General features: G+C 53.3%; 1 protein-coding gene across 1 annotated transcript in view; it reads left to right on the top strand.

Annotated features, from left to right (window-relative positions):
* Positions 1 to 23198, top strand: part of LOC145339875 (E3 ubiquitin-protein ligase RNF212B-like) — a 49282-nt gene that overhangs the window by 3335 nt on the left and 22749 nt on the right. The window contains exons 3-6 of the mRNA XM_080184410.1: positions 2566 to 2626; positions 6204 to 6232; positions 13578 to 13624; positions 14330 to 14381. Of these exons, the coding sequence (XP_080040536.1) occupies positions 2566 to 2626; positions 6204 to 6232; positions 13578 to 13624; positions 14330 to 14381 (189 nt within the window). The remainder of the gene's footprint in view (positions 1 to 2565; positions 2627 to 6203; positions 6233 to 13577; positions 13625 to 14329; positions 14382 to 23198) is intronic.

The raw sequence follows: 23198 nt of genomic DNA, 5'->3' as shown, positions 1-23198 counted from the left end.
TCCCGGCTTGGGTCACTATCTGTGTGGAGTCTGTACGTTCTCCCCATGTCTGCGTGGGTTTCCTCCGGGTGCTCCGGTTTCCTCCCACAGTCTGAAAGACGTGCAGGTTAGGGTGGATTGGCCGTGCTAAATTCCCCCTCAGTGTAACCCGAATAGGCGCTGATGTGGTGACTAGGGGATTTTCACAGAAATTTCATTGCAGTGTAAACGTAAGCTGACTTGTGACACTAATAGATAAATTACACTAAATGTTGTGTTCCGTCTGCCACTTCCTTTCCCACTCTCCTAACATTTGATTTGATTTATTATTGTCACGTGTATTAACACACAGTGAAAAGTATTGTTTCTTACACGCTATACTGACAAAGCATACCGTTCATAGAGAAGGAAAGGAGAGGGTGCAGAATGTAGTGTTACAGTCACAGCGAGGGTGTAGAGAAAGATCAGCTTAATGTGAGGTAGGTCCATTCAAAAGTCTGACAGCAGCAGGGAAGAAGCTGTTCTTGAGTCGGTCGGCACGGGACCTCAGACTTTTGTATCTTTTTCCTGACGGAAGAAGGTGGAAGAGAGAATGTCCGGGCTGTGTGGGGTCCTCAATTATACCGGCTGCGTTTCCCCGAGGCAGCGGGAAGTGTAGACAGAGTCAATGGATGGGAGGCTGGTTTGTGTGATGGATTGGGCTACATTCACCACCTTTTGTAGTTCCTTGTGGTCTTGGGCAGAGCAGGAGCCCAGACCAAGCTGTGATACAACCAGAAAGAATGCTTTCTATGGGGCATCTGTAAAAGTTGGTGAGAGTCGTAGCTGACATGCCAAATTTCCTTGGTCTTCTGAGAAAGTAGAGGCGTTGGTGGGGCTTTCTTAACTGCAGTGTCAGCATGGGGGGATGTTGATGGTAACCATGATGTGGAGATGCTGGCATTGGACTGGGGTAGGCACAGTAAATAGTCTCACAACACACGACAGCGCAGAGTCGCTGAGTAGAGACTGACAGCCAAGTTCCGCACACATGAGGACGGCCTCAACCGGGATCTTAGGTTATGGAACATAGAACATTACAGCGCAGAACAGGCCCTTCGTCCCACGATGTTGCGCCGACCAATTAAAAAGCAATGACCCTCTAACCTAAACCAATCCCTTTCCATCCATAAACCTATCCACGGATCTCTTAAACGCCCCCAAACTAGGCGCATTTACAACTGCAGCAGGCAGGGCATTCCAATCCCTCACCACCCTCTGGGTAAAGAACCTACCTCTGACATCCGTCCTATAACTACCACCCCTTAATTTAAAGCTATGCCCCCTCGTGCTAGCTTTCTCCATCCGAGGAAAAAGGCTATCACTGTCCACCCTATCTAAACCTCTAATCATCTTATATGTTTCAACAAGGTCCCCTCTTAGCCGCCTTCTTTCTAACAAAAACAACCTCAAATCCCTCAGTCTCTCCTCATAGGACCTCCCCTCCATACCAGGCAACATCCTGGTAAACCTCCTCTGCACCATCTCCAAAGCCTCCACATCCTTCCTATAATGTGGGGACCAGAACTGCACACAATACTCCAAGTGCGGCCGCACCAGAGTTGTGTACAGTTGCAACATGACGCTGCGGCTCCTAAATTCAATCCCCTTACCAATAAACGCCAAGACACCGTATGCCTTCCTAACAACCTTATCTACTTGATTCCCAACTTTCAGGGATCTATGTACACGTACACCTAGATCCCTCATGTCACACTATCTGTAACCCCCACAACTCGCCTGGGTTTGTAAAATCTCACTAACTGTCCCGTCTGGAGACAGTACACATCTCTTTAACCTGTGCTTAACCCTCTCTCCACTCACATTGTCTGTACCTTTAAGACTTGATTACCTGTAAAGACTCACATTCCAACCACTATTCTGTGAACTGAGTTTGTGACTTTATACACCCTATTTGTGAACAGAACTCCCACTCACCTGATGAAGGGGCGACGCTCCGAAAGCTCGTGATTCCAAATAAACCTGTTGGACTTTAACCTGGTGTTGAGAGACTTCTTACTGTGTTTACCCCAGTCCAACACCAGCATCTCCACATCATGCCCATCAAGTGTGACATGAACCCAAGATCCCGGTTGAGGCTGTCCTCATGTGTGCGAAATTTGGCTCTCAGTCTCTGCTCAGCGACTCTGCGCTGTCGTGTGTCGTGAAGGCCCCCTTGGAGAACACTTACCCGAAGATCAGAGACCGAATGCCCATGACCGCTGAAGTGTTTCCCAACAGGAAGAGAACATTTTTGCCTGGTGATTGTCGAGCGATGTTCATTCATCCGTTGTCATAGCGTCTGCACGGTCTCCCCCCTGCCTTGCATTCCAAAAATGATCTTGTAATTGAGTCTATGTCTATTTAAGCCCTGTTTGTGAACCCAACTCTCCACTCATCTGATGAAGGGGCGACGCTCCGAAAGCTTGTGCTACCAAATAAACCTGTTGGACTTTAACCTGGCCTTGTGAGACTTCTTACTGTGTCTTTTAAAAGCAGGCTGGTTGAGATTTTCACTTGTTTCTGGTTCCACCTCTTCACCCGCAGGGAGACAGCGGCTCTAAAGACCCAAGTTCACGACTTGAAGAAGGTGCTTTCCATGGAGAAGGTGAGACTCTTCCTCTGATCACTAACACCCCCCCACCACCCCCCCACTCCACCTCAACCCCCCTGAATATCCAAGGGGACAAGTGTTGGCCCTTGGAGGGGCTCCAGAGGAGGTTCACAAGGATGATCCCTGGAATGAAGAGCTTGTGGTGTGAGGAACGGGTTGAGGACTCTGGGTCTGTACTCGTCGGGAGTTTAGAAGGATGAGGGGGGGATCTTATTGAAACTTACAGGATACTGCGAGGCCCTGGATAGAGTGGACGGGGAGAGGATGTTTCCACTAGTAGGAAAAACTAGAACCAGAGAGGGCACAACCTCAGGGTAAAGGGACGCTCCTTTAAAACAGAGACGGGGAGGGATTTCTTCAGCCAGAGAGTGGGGAATGTGTGGAACTCTTTGCCGCAGAAGGCTGTGGAGGGCCAGGTCATTGAGTGTCTTTAAGACAGAGATGGATAGGGTCTTGATGAATAAGGGGATCAGGGGTTATGGGGAAAAGGCAGGAGAATGGGGATGAGAGAAATATCAGCCATAATTGAATGGCAGAGCAGACTCGATGGGCTGAGTGGCCTCATTCTGCTCCTATATCAGAAGGTTAGGCAGCCTGCCTGTGATTCTTGTCCGTATCTTCCCCGTCCAACACACTCCACTAGCAGTAGAACACTTCCCCCTTCTCCAACCCCCTGAACTCTTAATGGGAGGCAGTGGCCTGGTGGTATTGTCACTGGACTAGTTATCCAGAGACCCGGTCTGGAGACCCATGTTCGAATCCCACCACGGGCAGATGGTGGACTTTAATTTCATCTTAAAAAGTCTGGAATTATAAGTCCAATGATGACCCATTGTGGGATTAAACCATCTGCTTCACTGATATCCCTTTAGGGAAGGTAATCTGCCACCCTTACCCTGGTCTGGTCTACAAAGACAGCACAGTGGCACAGTGGGTTAGCAGTCCTGCCTCACATCACCAGGGACCTGGGTTCGATTCCTGGTTTTGGGCACTGTCTGTGTGGAGTCTGCACATGCTCCCCGTGTCTGTGTGGGTTTCCTCCGGGTTCTCCGGTTTCCTCCCACAGTCCAAAGATCCACGTACTGTCACAGTACGTGGATAAGCCTACGAGAGGAGAGGCTGTACTTGACCTGGTACTGGCGAATGAACCAGGGCAGGTGTCGGATCTCTCGGTGGGAGAGCATCTTGGGAATGGTGATCATAATTCTATCTCCTTCACAATTGCATTGGAACGAGATAGGATCAGGCAGGCTAGGAAGGTGTTTGTCTGGAGTAAGGGGAAATACGAAGACGTCAAGAAGTTACTTGGACAAATAAACTGGAAGGAGGCATTCTTAGGGAAAAGTACCGAAGGAAGGTGGCGGATATTCAAGGAATGTTTGTCTGGAGCTCTGCATGACAACGTTCCGATGAGACAAGGAGGTTTTGGTAGGTCGCGGGAACCGTGGTGCACGAAGGCTGTGTTGAACCTAGTCAAGAAGAAAAGGAAGGTGTACAAAAGGTTCAGGGAGCTAGTAGATGTTAAGGATCTTGAGGAGTATAAGGATTGTAGAAAGGAGCTTAAAAGGGAAATTAGGAGAGCCAGAAGGGGTCATGAGAAGACCTTGGCGGGTAAGATTAAGGAGAATCCCAAGGCCTTCTATAAATATGTGAAAAGTAAAAGGATGAGAAGAGAAGGGATAGGACCTATAAAAGGTGAAGGGGGAAAGGTCTGTGTGGAACCAGAAGAAATGGCAGAGGTGCTTAATGAGTACTTTGCCTCAGTATTCACAGTGGAAACTGATCTGGGAGATTATGCTACGGATTTGCAGCAGATGGAAAAGATTGAGTATGTGGATATTAAGGAAGAGGATGTGTTAGAACTTTTGAATTCTATCAAGATAGATAAGTCGCCGGGACCAGATGGGATGTACCCCAGGATACTGTGGGAGGTGAGGGAGGTGATTGCAGAGCCCCTGGCGATGATCTTTGCGTCGTCAATGGAGACGGGAGAGGTTCCAGAAGATTGGAGGATTGCGGATGTGGTTCCTATTTTCAAGAAAGGGAACAGAGATAGCCCGGGAAATTACCGACCGGTGAGTCTGACCTCAGTGGTTGGGAAGCTGATGGAGAGGCTTCTGAGGGACAAGATTTACGAGCATTTGGAGAGGTTTGACATGATCAGAAATAGTCAGCATGGTTTTGTCAAGGGCAGGTCGTGCCTTACGAGCCTGGTTGAGTTCTTCGAAAATGTGACTGAACACATTGACGAAGGAAGTGCAGTGGATGTGGTATACGTGGACTTCAGCAAGGCGTTTGATAAGGTCCCCCATGCAAGACTTCTTGAGAAGGTGAGAGGGCATGGGATCCAAGGGCCTTTGGCCTTGTGGATCCAGAACTGGCTTGCCTGCAGAAGGCAGAGAATGGTTGTGGATGGGTCTTTTTCTGCATGGAGGTCGGTCACCAGTGGAGTGCCCCAGGGATCTGTTCTAGGACCCTTGCTGTTTGTCATTTTCATAAATGACCTAGATGAGGAAGTGGAGGGATGGGTTAGTAAGTTCGCTGATGACACGAAGGTCAGTGGTGTTGTGGATGGTCTGGAAGGATGTCAGAAGTTGCAGCAGGACATAAATAGGATGCAGGGCTGGGCGGAGAAGTGGCAGATGGACTTCAACGCGGATAAATGTGTAGTCGTCCATTTTGGCAGGACCAATGGGATGAACGAGTACACTATCAAGGGCAGGAGTCTTAGTAGTGTTGAAGAGCAGAAGGATCTTGGGGTCTGGGTCCACAGGACTCTTAAGTCAGCCTCGCAGGTGGAGGATGTGGTTAAGAAGGCGTATGGTGTACTGGCCTTCATTAATTGAGGGATTGAGTTTAGGAATCGGGAGGTAATGCTGCAACTTTATAAGACCCTTGTCAGGCCTCACTTGGAGTACTGTGCGCAGTTCTGGTCGCCTCACTATAGGAAGGACGTACAAGCTATTGAAAGGGTACAGAGGAGATTTACAAGGATGTTGCCTGGATTGGGAGGCATGCCTTATGAAGATAGGTTGAGGGAGCTGGGACTCTTCTCCCTGGAGAGACGAAGGTTGAGAGGCGACCTGATAGAAGTTTATAAAATGTTGAGAGGAATGGATAGGGTGGATTCTCAGAGGCTATTTCCCCGGGTTGAAATGGTCGCTACGAGAGGACACAGATTTAAGGTGTGGGGAGGAAAGTACAGAAGTGATGTTAGGGGTAAGTTTTTCACTCAGAGGGTGGTGAGTGAGTGGAATCGGCTGCCATCAGTGGTGGTAGAGGCGAACTCGCTGGGGTCTTTTAAAAGACTTCTGGATGAGTATATGGGGTTTTATGGGATTGGAGGTTATAGATAGGTCTATGGATTGGTAGGTGTTGATGTGATCGGCACAACTCGTGGGCCGAAGGGCCTGTTTGTGCTGTAGTGTTCTATGTTCTATGTGTAGGTTAGGGTGGATTGGCCGTGCTAAATTGTCCCTTAGTGTCCAAAGATGTGTAGGTTTGGGTTGGTAGGTCGGATTCAATCTGGATTTTGTTCATTCATTGTTGTTTCTTTCTGTCTGCTGCACAGGCCTCAGCAAGTGTGATCCAGCTGCGAAGGTCAGCATTCTGCAAGTATCTGCCTGCCATCCTGCTGTGTGCACTGATTCACACTGCGTGCACACTGTCAGTAAAAGGTTCAGCTTTGAGTCTGTCCCTCTGCTCTCTGGAGAAGTCAGTGTCATCAACACTGACCTCTCACCCTTCCTCTGCTAGTGGGAGGAGGGGGGGGTGCGCGGGGAGTGACCACACCAGGAATCACCTCCTCCCTCGCTCTGACAGAGAGGGGGGATGGGTGACACTTTCCACCAGGCATTGACCTTTTACACTCCGCACGCTCCCTCTCTGTCTGTCTCTGTCTCTCTGTTTCACTCTCTCTCTATCCCTTTATCTCTCTCTGTCTCTGTCTCTCTCTCTGTTCCCTCTCCCCCGTCCGCTGTCTCTCTCTGTCTCTGTCTCTCTCTCTGTTCCCTCTCCCCCGCTGTCTCTCTCTGTCTCTGTCTCTCTCTCTGTTCCCTCTCCCCCGCTGTCTCTCTCTGTCTCTGTCTCTCTCTCTGTTCCCTCTCCCCCGCTGTCTCTCTCTGTCTCTGTCTCTCTCTCTGTTCCCTCTCCCCCGCTGTCTCTCTCTGTCTCTGTCTCTCTCTCTGTTCCCTCTCCCCCGCTGTCTCTCTCTGTCCCTTTGTCTCAGTCTCCCTCTCTCTCATTTGTCTCTCTCTCTCTCTCTGTGTCTCTCTCTGTCCTTCTCGCTTTGACTCTATGTTGCTCTCTCTCTCTCTCTCTCTCTCTCTCCCCTGACCCCCCCCCGACCCCCGACCTCTCTCTCTGTCTCATAGAATTATGATGTGGAGATGCCGGCATTGGACTGGGGTCAACACAGTAAGAAGTCTGACAAACACCGGACTTAAACCTGGTGTTTGTCAGATTTCTTACTGTCCCAGAGAATCCTGACATAGAGTTACAGAGGTTTACAGCATGGAAACAGGCCCTTCAGCCTGACTTGTTCAAACCACCCCATTTTTTAACCCTGAAGCTCGTCCCAATTGCCCGTGTTTGGTCCACATTGCTCTACACCCATCATATCCTAGGAAACTGGCTAAATGCTTTTTAAAAAGATAAAATTGTACCCACAATAGAATCATAAAATCCTACAATGCCATTCGGCCCATCGAGTCTGCACCAACCACAATCCCACCCAGGCCCGAACCCTGTAACCCCACATATTTATCCTGCTAATTTGAACTCAATCCAACAAAAATATCTGGAATTAGGAATCTACTGATTGTCGCAAAATCCCACTTGGTTGATTAATGTCCCTGTTAGGGAAGGAAATCTGCCGTCCTTACCCCGGTCTGGCTTATGTCTGCCTCCAGAGCCACACACACAGCGATGTGGTCGACTCTCAAACTGCCCCCTGCTAGGGGTAACTAGGGACGGGTAATAAATGCTGGCCCCAGCCAACGACACCGCGTGTCCCAGGGATAAATAGTTGAAAGTTTTGTTGACAGACAGTTCTGACCAAACCTGCAACACTCGTTACTATCAGCTCCTAGAAGCACACAGACTGGAAGCAGGACAAGGCCACTCGACCCTATCAGCCTGCTCCACCATCCATTACCATTGTGGCTGATCATCCAATTCAATAACCTTATCCCCCCCCCCCGCTTCCCCCCATATCCCTCCATCCCGCCCTCCCCCCCCATATCCCTCCATCCCCCCCTTCCCCCAATATCCCTCCATCCCCCCCTCCCCCCATATCCCTCCATCCCCCCCCTTCCCCCCCATGACGCAGGGGGACATGAATATAGCTGAGGAGGACATTGGGTTACAGGGGTGTAAAATAGACAGTATTACGGTTGATAAAGAGGATGTGCTGGAAATTCTTGAGGGGCTGAAAATAGATAAGTCCCCTGGTCCGGATGGGATCTACCCTAGGATTCTCTGGGAGGCTAGAGAGGTGATTGCAGAGCCTCTGGCTCAGATCTTCAGGTCGTCATTGGTCTCTGGTGTAGTCCCGGAGGATTGGAGGATAGCGAATGTTGTCCCATTGTTTAAGAAGGGGAACAGAGACTTTGCCGGGAATTATAGACCGGTGAGTCTTACTTCTGTTGTGGGCAAGGTTTTAGAAAAAATTATTAGGGATAGGATTTATAGTTATTTGGAGTGTAATGAATTGATTAGAAATAGTCAGCATGGTTTTGTAGCAGGTAGGTCGTGCCTTACTAACCTTATTGAGTTTTTTGAGAAGGTGACCAAAGAGGTGGATGGGGGTAAGGCAGTTGACGTGGTATACATGGATTTTAGTAAGGCGTTCGATAAGGTTCACCACGGTAGGCTTCTGCAGAAAATGCAGATGTATGGGATTGTGGGTAATCTAGGAAGTTGGATCAGGAATTGGCTATCAGATAGGAGACAGAGGGTGGTGGTGGATGGTAAATATTCATCATGGAGTGCAGTTACGAGTGGTGAATATTACATGAATATAGCTGAGGAGGACATTGGGTTACAGGGGTGTAAAATAGACAGTATTACGGTTGATAAAGAGGATGTGCTGGAAATTCTTGAGTGTTGCAGGTTTGGTCAGAACTGTCTGTCAACAAAACTTTCAACTATTTATCCCTGGGACACGCGGTGTCGTTGGCTGGGGCCAGCATTTATTACATTTATTACACGAGGGGGCATGGCTTTAAATTAAGGGGGGGTAGCTACAGGACGGATGTCAGGGGTAGGTTCTTTACCCAGCGGGTGGTGAGGGATTGGAATGCCCTGCCTGCTGCAGTTGTAAATGCGTCTAGTTTGGGGCGTTTAAGAGATCTCTGGATAGGTTTATGGACGAAAAGGGATTGGTATAGGCTAGTGGGTCATTGTTTTTGTAACTGGTCGGCGCAACATCGTGGGCCGAAGGGCCTGTTCTGCGCTGTAATGTTCTATGTTCTATGTTCTATATCCCTCCATCCCCCCCCTCATATCCCTCCATTCCCCCTCCCCCTCATATCCCTCCATCCCCCCCTTCCCCCCCATATCCCTCCATTCCCCCTCCCCCTCATATCCCTCCATCCCCCCTTCCCCCCCATATCCCTCCATCCCCCCCTTCCCCCCCATATCCCTCCATCCCCCCCTTCCCCCCATATCCCTCCATCCCCCCTTCCCCCGCATATCCCTCCATCCCCCCCTTCCCCCCCATATCCCTCCATCCCCCCCTTCCTCCCATATCCCTCCATCCCCCCCTTCCCCCCATATCCCTCCATCCCCCCCTTCCCCCCCATATCCCTCCATCCCCCCCTTGCCCCCATATCCCTCCATCCCCCCCTTCCCCTCCATATCCCTCCATCCCCCCCTTCCCCCCCATATCCCTCCATCCCCCCTTCCCCCCCCATATCCCTCCATCCCCCCATATCCCTCCTTCCCCCCCATATCCCCCCTTCCCCCCCCATATCCCCCTCCCCCCCATATCTCTCGATCCCCCCTTCCCCCCATATCCCTCGATCCCCCTTCCCCCCATATCCCTCGATCCCCCCTTCCCCCATATCTCTCGATCCCCCCTTCCCCCCCATATCCCTCGATTTCCCCCTTCCCCCCATATCTCTCGATCCCCCCTTCCCCCCCATATCCCCCGATCCCCCCTTCCCCCCATACCCTCGATGCCCCCCTTCCCCCCATATCCCTCGATCCCCCCATATCCCTCGATCCCCCCTTCCCCCCATATCCCTCGATTTCCCCCCTTCTCCCCATATCTCTCGATCCCCCCTTCCCCCCATATCCCTCGATCCCCCCTTCCCCCATATCACTCGATCCCCCCTTCCCCCCCATATCCCTCAATCCCCCCTTCCCCCCCATATCCCTCGATCCCCCCTTCCCCCCATATCTCTCGATCCCCCCTTCCCCCCATATCCCTCGATCCCCCCTTCCCCCCATATCCCTCGATCCCCCTTCCCCCCATATCCCTCGATCCCCCTTCCCCCCCATATCCCTCCATCCCCCCCTTCCCCCCCCATATCCCTCTATCCCCCCTTCCCCCACATATCCCTCGATCCCCCCTTCCTCCCATATCCCTCGATCCCCCCTTCCCCCCATATCCCTCGATCCCCCCTTCCCCCCATATCCCTCGATCCCCCCTTCCCCCCATATCCCTCGATCCCCCCTTCCCCCCTATATCCCTCGATCCCCCCCCTTCCCCCCTATATCCCTCGATTCCCCCCCTTCCCCCCCATATCCCTCGATTCCCCCCCTTCCCCCCCATATCCCTCGATCCCCCCTTCCCCCCCATATCCCTCGATCCCCCCTTCCCCCCCATATCCCTCGATCCCCCCTTCCCCCCATATCCCTCGATCCCCCCTTCCCCCCCATATCCCTCGATTCCCCCCCTTCCCCCCCCATATCCCTCGATCCCCCCCTTCCCCCCCATATCCCTCGATCCCCCCCATATCCCTCGATTCCCCCCCTTCCCCCCCCATATCCCTCGATCCCCCCCTTCCCCCCCCATATCCCTCGATCCCCCCCATATCCCTCGATTCCCCCCCTTCCCCCCCCATATCCCTCGATTCCCCCCCTTCCCCCCCCATATCCCTCGATCCCCCCTTCCCCCCCATATCCCTCGATCCCCCCTTCCCCCCCCATATCCCTCGATCCCCCCTTCCCCCCCATATCCCTCGATCCCCCCCTTCCTCCCCATATCCCTCGATCCCCCCCTTCCCCCCCCATATCCCTCGATCCCCCCTTCCCCCCCCATATCCCTCGATCCCCCCCTTCCCCCCCATATCCCTCGATCCCCCCTTCCCCCCATATCCCTCGATCCCCCCCTTCCCCCCCATATCCCTCGATCCCCCCCTTCCCCCCCCATATCCCTCGATCCCCCCCTTCCCCCCCCATATCCCTCGATCCCCCCCTTCCCCCCCATATCCCTCGATCTCCCCCTTCCCCCCCATATCCCCCCTTCCCCCCCATATCCCCCCTTCCCCCCCATATCCCTCGATCCCCCCCTTCCCCCCCATATCCCTCGATCCCCCCCTTCCCCCCCATATCCCTCGATCCCCCCCTTCCCCCCCCATATCCCTCGATCCCCCCCTTCCCCCCCATATCCCTCGATCCCCCCCTTCCCCCCCATATCCCCCCTTCCCCCCCATATCCCTCGATCCCCCCCTTCCCCCCCATATCCCTCGATCCCCCCCCATATCCCTCGATCCCCCCCCTTCCCCCCCCATATCCCTCGATCCCCCCCTTCCCCCCCCATATCCCTCGATCCCCCCCTATCCCTCGATCCCCCCCTTCCCCCCCATATCCCTCGATCCCCCCTTCCCCCCCATATCCCTCCATCCCCCCCTTCCCCCCCATATCCCTCGATCCCCCCCTTCCCCCCCATATCCCTCGATCCCCTCAGCCCCAAGAGCGATATCTAATTCCCTGAAATCTCAGCGTTTTGGCCTCAGTGACTTTCTGTGGGAGTGAATTCCACACATTCCCCACCCTCCGGGTGAGGACATTTCCCCTCACCTCAGTCCTAAAGGTTTATCCTCAGACTCTGACCCCCCCTCCCTAGTTCTGGACTCCCCCCACCATCGGAACATTCTTTCTGAATCCACCCTCTCTAACCCTGTGTGAATTTTATAAGTTTCTATGTGATCCCCTCTCTCTCTTCGAAACTCCAGTGAATATAATCCTGACTGACTTAGTCTCTCCTCGTGTGACAGACCCGCCGTCCCCAGGGATCAGCCTGGTAAACCTTCACTGTATTCCTCTATAGCATAGCGTCACAGAGGTTTACAGCAGGGAAACAGGCCCTTTGGCCCAACTTGTCCATGCCACCTTTTTGTTTAAACGCCCTCGGCTAATCCCAATTGCCCACATTTGCCCCATATCCCTCTATACCCATCGTACCCATGTAACTGTCTAAATGCTTTTTAAAAGATAAAGTTGTACCCGCCTCTACTACTGCCTCTGGCAGCTCGTTCCAGACACTCACCACCCTCTGGGTGAAAAAATTGCCCCTCTGGACCCTTTTGTATCTCTCCCCTCTCACCTTAAACCTCTGCCCTCTAGTTTTAGACTCCCCTACCTTTGGGGAAAAGATATTGACTATCTCGCTGATCTGTGCCCCTCATTATTTTATAGACCTCTATAAGATCACCCCTCAGCCTCCTACGCTCCAGAGAAAAAAGTCCCAGTCTATCCAGCCTCTCCTTATAACTCAATCCATCAAGTCCCGGTAACATCCCAGTAAATCTTTTCTGCACTCTTTCTAGTTTAATAATATCCTTTCTATAATAGGGTGACCAGAATTGTACACAGTATTCCAAGTGTGGCCTTCCCAATGTCTTGTACAACTTCAACAAGACGTCCCAACTCCTGTATTCAATGTTCTGACCGATGAAACCAAGCATGCCGAATGCCTTCTTCACCACTCTGTCCACCTGTGACTCCACTTTCAAGGAGCTATGAACCTGTACCCCTAGATCTCTCTGTTCTGTAACTCCCCCCAACGCCCTACCATTAACTGAGTAAGTCCTGCCCTGGTTCAATCGACCAAAATGCATCACCTCGCATTTATCTAAATTAAACTCCATCTGCCATTCGTCAGCCCACTGGCCCAATTGATCAAGATCCCATTGCAATTGGAGATAATTTTTTTCACTGTTCACTATGCCACCAATCTTTGTGTCATCTGCAAACTTACTAACCATGCCCCCTATATTCTCATCCAAATCATTAATATAAATGACAAAAAACAGTGGACCCACTGATCCCTGAGGCACACCACTGGTCACAGGTTGGAGAAGGGGCTGAATGGCCTCCTCCTGTTCCCGTGTAACAGGCTGGAGAAGGGGCTGAATGGCCTCCTCCTGTTCCCGTGTAACAGGCTGGAGAAGGGGCTGAATGGCCTCCTCCTGTTCCTGTGTAACAGGATGGAGAAAGGGCTGAATGGCCTCCTCCTGTTCCCGTGTAACAGGATGGAGAAGGGGCTGAATGGCCTCCTCCTTTTCCTGTGTAACAGGATGGAGAAGGGGCTGAATGGCCTCCTCCTGTTCCTGTGTAACAGGATGGAGAAAGGGCTGAATGGCCTCCTCCTGTTCCTGTGTAACAGGATGGAGAAAGGGCTGAATGGCCTCCTCCTGTTCCTGTGTAACAGGCTGGAGAAGGGGCTGAATGGCCTCCTCCTGTTCCTGTGTAACAGGCTGGAGAAGGGGCTGAATGGCCTCCTCCTGTTCCTGTGTAACAGGCTGGAGAAGGGGCTGAATGGCCTCCTCCTGTTCCCGTGTAACAGGCTGGAGAAGGGGCTGAATGGCCTCCTCCTGTTCCCGTGTAACAGGCTGGAGAAGGGGCTGAATGGCTGTATAACAGGAGGAAGTCCCATTCGGCAATGCAAGTATATTTCATAATCACCATATCCTTTTCTTTCTCCCACTCCTTGCAGGTCCAGTACCCCTCGACCGATTGCTATCACTTCTCCCTCAAGCAGAGGTAGGCGCCCCACCTTTCTGTGGGGTCAGAGTTGGTACAGCGGGCGTTGGGAGACAGTGTTCCGGTTTCCTCCCACAATCCGAAAGATATTCTGGTTACGGTGCATTGGACATTGCTAAATCCCCACAGAATCCTGGGTCCATACAGAGCAGAAGGAGGCCAATCAGCCCATTGAGCTACTATCCCACCCAGGCCCTATTGCTCTAACCCCATGTATTTATCCTAGCTAATCCCCCTGACACTAAGGGACAATTTAGCACGGCCAATCCACCCTAACCTACACATCTTTGGGACACTAAAGGACAATTTAGCCCGGCCAATCCACCCTAACCTGCACATCTTTGGACACTAAGGGACAATTTAGCCCGGCCAATCCACCCTAACCTACACATCTTTGGGACACTAAGGGACAATTTAGCACGGCCAATCCACCCTAACCTGCACATCTTTGGACACTAAGGGACAGTTTAGCACGGCCAATCCACCCTAACCTACACATCTTTGGACACTAAGGGACAGTTTAGCACGGCCAATCCACCCTAACCTACACATCTTTGGACACTAAAGGACATGTCCAGGTATTGAGTTTCTCTCGGGCTGTTCTCCGTGCTGGTTGGGGACGTGGGAACGGGGGTTACTGTTGATTGGAAATGGGTCTGACAAATCCTGTCTTCTGTTTCTCCCCCCCCACTAATACGCCGCCAGTCACACCAAAACTGACTCCTCAGAGCGCCTGCTCCTACAGCACTTCAAGCAGGTAGGTGTCCATGGAATATTTTGAGATCGGGGAGGAGAGTTTGGGAGGTCGGGTCTGGACTGAACACACATTCACTAGCATTCACTGTGGGTTGATTTGATTTATTATTGTCACATGTATTAACATACAGTGAAAAGTATTGTTTCTTATGCGCTATACAGACAAAGCGTACCGTTCATAGAGAAGGAAAGGAGAGGGTGCAGAATGTGGTGTTACAGTCACAGTGAGGGTGTAGAGAAAGATCAGTTTAATGTGAGGTAGGTCCATTCAAAAGTCTGACAGCAGCAGGGAAGAAGCTGTTCTTGAGTCGGTCGGTACATGTTCTCCCTCCCATCAGGATGAGGCCAGACACAGCCCAGTCCTCCCTCCATTCCATTCTGAGACATGGTGAATATCCCACCTGATCCCGTGCCCACAGGAGTGAGGCACAGAGTCAAAAGTTAAGCAAAACATTAAGAAAAAACTGCATTACCCTGAGTTGGAGTATTGTTAGGGGCACTGCCCTCGAGGAAAGATATGAAGCCCCGAGAGAGGGTGCAGAGTTGAGAACAGTCCCAGGGAACGAAGGGACTGGATTTGATTTCAGTTACGAGGAGGGAGAGAGTGGCCTGTATTTTACAACTTCGCTCGGGCACAGCTCGTAAAATGCCGCCCAAGGCCAGCCGAGAATTCCCTGCTTTGAGCCTACAAAATTAACTCATTTATTTCAATTTATTTTCCCAGGATGGAAAAATACCTGATTGCCACACTCTGACCAACATCTGTTCAGGTTATACTGAGGGACAATTTAGCGAGGTCCACCTAATCCGTACGTCTTTGGACACTAAGGGACAATTTAGCACGGCCAGTCCACCCTAACCTACACATCTTTGGACTGTGGGAGGAAACCGGAGCGCCTGGAGGAAACCCACGTAGACATGGGGAGAACGTGTAGACTCCACACAGACAGTGACCCAAGCCAGGAATCGAACCCGGGTCCCTGGCTCTGTGAGACAGCAGTGTTAACCCACTATGTCACCGTGCCCCCCGGGAATCGAACCCGGGTCCCTGGCGCTGTGAGACAGCAGTGCTAACCCACTGTGTCACCGTGCCCCCGGGAATCGAACCCGGGTCCCTGGCTCTGTGAGACAGCAGTGCTAACCCACTGTGTCACCGTGCCCCCGGGAATCGAACCCGGGTCCCTGGCACTGTGAGACAGCAGTGCTAACCCACTGTGTCACCGTGCCCCTGGGAATCGAACCCGGGTCCCTGGCGGTGTGAGACAGCAGTGCTAACCCACTGTGTCACCGTGCCCCCGGGAATCGAACCCGGGTCCCTGGCGCTGTGAGACAGCAGTGCTAACCCACTGTGTCACCGTGCCCCCGGGAATCGAACCCGGGTCCCTGGCGCTGTGAGACAGCAGTGCTAACCCACTGTGTCACCGTGCCCCGGGGAATCGAACCCGGGTCCCTGGCGCTGTGAGACAGCAGTGCTAACCCACTGTGTCACCGTGCCCCCGGGAATCGAACCCGGGTCCCTGGCTCTGTGAGACAGCAGCGCTAACCCACTGTGTCACCGTGCCCTCGGGAATCGAACCCGGGTCCCTGGCGCTGTGAGACAGCAGCACTAACCCAGTCTGCCGTCCTTGATAAATAAACCGCTTGCAAAGAGGGATGATGGGTGTTGAGGATGGGGCTTGTTGGGCAGTGGTGCTCTTCCTTTGAGAGTTCTATCTCGTTCCCCAATTCCACCCTGTAACAGACCCACAGAGAGAACCAGAGGGATATGGACTGACTGTATCAGCCTGGTAGCAAGGAACCGATTGGCGTTTACCAGACTTGTTGATGAGCCACAGAAGTGGTGAGCTGCTTTCACTGGCTTTTCCCAGCTGAGTTATTCCCCCCGTCCCACCCCCGGCCTGGAGAGAATCTCAGGAATGTGACTATGTTTGTGTTCTCCTTCCCTCCACCCGCCCATCCCCTCCGCTCCCCACAAACAGACACATACAGGAACACACAGACACATGCACACACAGACACATACACACACACAGACAAATACACACACGGGAACACACAGACACACACACAAATACACACACGGGAACAGACACACACACACACACACACACGGGAACACACAGACACATACACACACACACAAATACACACACGGGAACACACAGACACATACACACACAGACAAATACACACACGGGAACAGACACACACGGGAACAGACACACACACACACGGGAACACACAGACACATGCACACACAGACAAATACACACACGGGAACAGACACACACACACACGGGAACACACAGACACATACACACACACACAAATACACACACGGGAACAGACACACACACACACGGGAACACACAGACACATACACACACAGACAAATACACACACGGGAACAGACACACACGGGAACAGACACACACACACACGGGAACACACAGACACATGCACACACAGACAAATACACACACGGGAACAGACACACACACACACGGGAACACACAGACACATACACACACACACAAATACACACACGGGAACAGACACACACACACACGGGAACACACAGACACATACACACACACACAAATACACACACGGGAACAGACACACACACGGGAACACACAGACACATACACACACACACAAATACACACACGGGAACAGACACACACACACACGGGAACACACAGACACATACACACACACACAAATACACACACGGGAACAGACACACACACACACGGGAACACACAGACAAATACACACACGGCAACACACAGGAACACACAGACACATACAGGGGAACACAGACACATGCATACACAGACACATACAAATACACACACGGGGGAACAGACACACAGACACACAAGGGAACACACAGACACATACACACACACACAAATACACAGGGGAACAGACACACACACACACGCAAACACACACAAATACACACAGGGGAACACAGAGACACGTACAGGGGAACACACAGACACATGCACACACAGACACATGCACACACACACAAATACACACAGGGGAACACACACACACACAAATACACACACGGGGGAACAGACACACAAGGGAACACACAGACACATACGGGGAACACAGACACATGCACACACATACAAATACACACAGGGGAACACAGACACATACAGGGGAATACACAGACACATGCACACACAGACACATGCACACACACACAAATACACACAGGGGAACACACAGACACACACACACAAATACACACAGGGGAACACACAGACACACACACACAAATACACACACAGGGGAACAGACACACACACACAAATACACACACAGGGGAACAGACACACACACACACGGGAACACACAGACACACAAGGGAACACACAGACACACACACACACAAATACACACACACAGGGGAATGCAGACTGATCCCTGAGGAACACCACTTGTCACAGTCCTCCATTCAGAAACGCACCCTTCCACTGCTACCCTCTGTCTTCTTTGACTGAGCCAGTTTTGTACCCACCTTGCCAGCTCACCTCTGATCCCATGCAACTTCACCTTCTGCACCAGTCTGCCATGAGGGACCTTGTCAAAGCCTTACTGAAGTCCATGTAGACAACATCCACTGCCCTACCCTCATCAATCATCTTCGTCACTTCCTCCAAAAACTCGATCGAGTTCGTGAGACACGACCTCCCCTTCACAAAACCATGTTGCCTCTCACTAATACATCCACTTATTTCCAAGTGAGAATAAATCCTGTCTTGAAGAATCTTCTCCAATAATTTCCCTATCACTGATGTAAGGCTCACTGGCCTGTAATTACCTGGATTATTCTTGCTACCCTTCTTAAACAAAGGAACATCACTGTCTATTCTCCAAATCTTTGGGACCTCCCCTGTAGCCAGTGAGGATACAAAGATTTCTCTCAAGGCCCCAGCAATTTCCTCCCTTGCCTCTCTCAGTATTCTGGAGTATATCCCATCAGGCCCTGGACACTTGTCTACTTTAATCTTAACAAAGATGGGTGGAAAAGCAAATTGTGCGGAGGGTGTGGAAAGTCTGCAGAGGGACCTGGATAGACTGAGTGAGTGGGCGAGGACCTGGCAGATGGAGTATAATGTTAGCAAGTGTGAGGTTATCCACTTTGGCAGAAATAATAGTAGGAGGGATTATTATTTAAAAGGCAGAAAGCTGCGGCATGCTACAGTGCAGAGGGACCTGGGGGTCCTTGTACATGAATCGCAAAAACCCAGTCTGCAGGTGTAGCAGGTGATCAGGAAGGCGAATGGGATGCTGGCCTTTATAGCGAGGGGGATAGAATATAAAAGCAGGGAGGTCTTGCTGCAACTGTACAGGGTACTGGTGAGGCCGCAGCTGGAGTACTGTGTGCAGTATTGGTCCCCTTATCTGCGAAAGGATATATTGGCCTTGGAGGGAGTGCAGAGAAGGTTCACTAGGCTGATACCGGAGATGAGGGGGTTGGACTATGAAGAGAGGCTAAATAGACTGGGTCTGTACTCGTTAGAGTTTAGAAGGACGAGGGGGGGATCTTATAGAGATGTATAAGATAACGAAGGGGATGGATAAGGTAGAGGTAGAGAGATTCTTCCCGCTTAGAAAGGACAGTAGGACTAGAGGGCACAGCCTCAAGATAAAGGGGGGTGCAGTTTAGAACGGAGTTGAGGAGGAACTTCTTCACTCAAAGGGTGGTGAATCTCTGGAATTCTCTGACCGTTGAAGTGGTGGAGGCTGCCTCGCTAAATATACTTAAGACACGGGTAGATAGGTTTCTGATAGACAGGGGAATTAAGCGTTATGGGGAGAAAGCAGGAAAGTGGAACTGATCCACAACAGATCAGCCATGATCTTATTGAATGGCGGGGCAGGCTCGAAGGGCTAGATGGCCTACTCCTGCTCCTATTTCTCGTGTTCTTATGTTAATGTTTCTCAAGCACCCCAATACCTCCTCCTTTTTGATCTCAACATGACTCAAACTATACACATCCTTTCCCAGGCACATCATCCACCAAATCCTTCTGTTTAGTGAACACTGATGCAAAGTATTCATTTAATACCTCGCCCATTTCCTCTGGCTCCACACATAGATTCCCTCCCTTGTCCTTCAGTGGGTCGGCCCTCTCCCTGGCTGCATTCTTTCTCTTTATATATGTATACAGAGACTAAGACCCACAGACACAGACCCACAGAGACACACACACACACAGACCCACACACGCAAACAGACACCCACACACACACACACACACAGACACACACACACACACACACAGACCCACACACGCAAACAGACACACACACACCCACACACACAGACACACACACACACGCAAACAGACACACACACACCCACACACACACGCAAACAGACACACACACACCCACACACACACACACACAGACACACACACACAGACACACACACAGACACACCCACACACACACACACAGACACACCCACACACACACACACAGACACACACGCAAACAGACACACACACACCCACACACACACGCAAACAGACACACACACACCCACACACACACACACACAGACACACACACACAGACACACCCACACAGACACACACACCCACACACACACACACAGACACACACACAGACACAGACACACACACAGACACACACGCAAACAGACACACACACAGACACACACACAGACACACACACACACACACACAGACACACACACAGACACACACGCAAACAGACACACACACAGACACACACACACACACAGACACACACACACAGACACACACACACACACAGACACACACACAGACACACACACACAGAGACACAGACCCACACACGCAAACAGACACACACACACATACAGACACACACACACACACAGACACACACACACAGAGGTGCACACACAGATACACACACACCCCGACATCTGGAACTGTGAAAAATTTGAGAAAGACAAGGTGTGATGGGGGCTCTCATTCCCCTGGGACAGTCACAGCCCCGTACACCTCCCTGGCCTGCACTCGAGGAAGCCCCGTACACCTCCCTGGCCTGCCCTCGAGGAAGCCCTGTAGACCCCCCTGGCCTGCACTCGAGGAAGCCCCGTAGACCCCCCTGGCCTGCCCTCGAGGAAGCCCCGTAGACCCCCCTGGCCTGCACTCGAGGAAGCCCCGTAGACCCCCCTGGCCTGCCCTCGAGGAAGCCCCGTAGACCCCCCTGGCCTGCCCTCGAGGAAGCCCTGTAGACACCCCTGGCCTGCCCTCGAGGAAGCCCTGTAGACACCCCTGGCCTGCCCTCGAAGAAGCCCTGTAGACACCCCTGGCCTGCCCACGCAGAAGCCCTGTAGACACCCCTGGCCTGCCCTCGAGGAAGCCCTGTAGACACCCCTGGCCTGCCCTCGAGGAAGCCCTGTAGACACCCCTGGCCTGCCCTCGAGGAAGCCCTGTAGACACCCCTGGCCTGCCCTCCCGGAAGCCCCGTAGACACCCCTGGCCTGCCCTCGAGGAAACCCTGTAGACACCCCTGGCCTGCCCACGCAGAAGCCCTGTAGACACCCCTGGCCTGCCCTCGAGGAAACCCTGTAGACGCCCCTGGCCTGCCCTCGAGGAAACCCTGTAGACACCCCTGGCCTGCCCACGCAGAAGCCCTGTAGACACCCCTGGCCTGCCCTCGAGGAAACCCTGTAGACGCCCCTGGCCTGCCCTCGAGGAAGCCCCGTAGACACCCCTGGCCTGCCCTCGAGGAAACCCTGTAGACACCCCTGGCCTGCCCTCGAGGAAGCCCTGTAGACACCCCTGGCCTGCCCTCGAGGAAGCCCTGTAGACACCCCTGGCCTGCCCTCGAGGAAGCCCCATAGACACCCCTGGCCTGCCCTCGAGGAAGCCCTGTAGACCCCCCTGGCCTGCCCCCGAGGAAGCCCCGTAGACCCCCCTGGCCTGCCCTCGAGGAAGCCCTGTAGACACCCCTGGCCTGCCCTCGAGGAAGCCCCGTAGACACCCCTGGCCTGCCCTCGAGGAAGCCCTGTAGACACCCCTGGCCTGCCCTCGAGGAAGCCCTGTAGACACCCCTGACCTGCCCTCGAGGAAGCCCCATAGACACCCCTGGCCTGCCCTCGAGGAAGCCCTGTAGACCCCCCTGGCCTGCCCTCGAGGAAGCCCCGTAGACACCCCTGGCCTGCCCTCGAGGAAGCCCCGTAGACACCCCTGGCCTGCCCTCGAGGAAGCCCTGTAGACCCCCCTGGCCTGCCCTCGAGGAAGCCCCGTAGACACCCCTGGCCTGCCCTCGAGGAAGCCCTGTAGACACCCCTGGCCTGCCCTCGAGGAAGCCCTGTAGACCCCCCTGGCCTGCCCTCGAGGAAGCCCCGTAGACCCCCCTGGCCTGCCCTCGAGGAAGCCCCGTAGACACCCCTGGCCTGCCCTCGAGGAAGCCCCGTAGACACCCCTGGCCTGCCCTCGAGGAAGCCCTGTAGACCCCCCTGGCCTGCCCTCGAGGAAGCCCCGTAGACACCCCTGGCCTGCCCTCGAGGAAGCCCTGTAGACACCCCTGGCCTGCCCTCGAGGAAGCCCTGTAGACCCCCCTGGCCTGCCCTCGAGGAAGCCCCGTAGACACCCCTGGCCTGCCCTCGAGGAAGCCCTGTAGACCCCCCTGGCCTGCCCTCGAGGAAGCCCTGTAGACACCCCTGGCCTGCCCTCGAGGAAGCCCTGTAGACCCCCCTGGCCTGCCCTCGAGGAAGCCCTGTAGACCCCCCTGGCCTGCCCTCGAGGAAACCCCGTAGACACCCCTGGCCTGCCCTCGAGGAAGCCCTGTAGACCCCCCTGGCCTGCCCTCGAGGAAACCCTGTAGACACCCCTGGCCTGCCCTCGAGGAAGCCCTGTAGACACCCCTGGCCTGCCCTCGAGGAAGCCCTGTAGACCCCCCTGGCCTGCCCTCGAGGAAACCCTGGGACAGTGGAAAGGGCGAGACGGGCAGGGTCAGGCTGACGTTTGCCGTAATTGTGGATCCAGCTCGCAGCAGGCAGTCCAACCCCTTCTCTGATATCTTCCAAAATAAAAATCAGCTCCCTGATAAAGAACGCAGAAAATTCCAGCACAGGAACAGGCCCTTCGGTCCCTCCAATCCTGCCCTGACCATACTGCCCCAACTGAGCTAAAACCCCCTACTCTTCCGGGGACCATATCCCTCTACTCCCGTCTCATTCATGGATTTGTTAAGATGCCCCTTAAAACTCACTATCGTATCCGCTTCCACTCCCTCCCCCGGCAGCGAGTTCCAGGCACCCACCCCCCTCTGTGTAAAAAATCTGCCTCGTACATCTCCTTTAAACCTTGTAACTGTAAATCCCGTCGAGTATTGCTCTCTGTCAGACACGGCCAGGATTCAACGTTGTTCTGCTGTTGGCAGAGGGGAGTGGGAGGCGCGAGCCTGACCCAGCAGCGTGTGAAGTGAGGCGACAAGAGGTCATCGCGTGCACAAGCAGTATTTCAGTCACCCAAGAGGTGACACAGTGGGTTAACACTGCTGTCTCACAGCGCCAGGGACCCGGATTCAATTCCCGGGGGGGGCACGGTGACACAGTGGGTTAGCACTGCTGTCTCACTGCGCCAGGGACCCGGGTTCGATTCCCGGGGGGGGCACGGTGACACAGTGGGTTAGCACTGCTGTCTCACAGCGCCAGGGACCCGGATTCGATTCCCGGGGGGGGCACGGTGACACAGTGGGTTAACACTGCTGTCTCACTGCGCCAGGGACCCGGATTCGATTCCCGGGGGGGGCACGG

This window comes from Carcharhinus amblyrhynchos, unplaced genomic scaffold, assembly GCF_965287045.1.
Source record: "Carcharhinus amblyrhynchos unplaced genomic scaffold, sCarAmb.v2.hapA scaffold_716, whole genome shotgun sequence".
Classification (NCBI taxonomy): Eukaryota; Metazoa; Chordata; class Chondrichthyes; order Carcharhiniformes; family Carcharhinidae; genus Carcharhinus; species Carcharhinus amblyrhynchos.
This window is presented reverse-complemented; position numbering and strand designations above follow the sequence as displayed.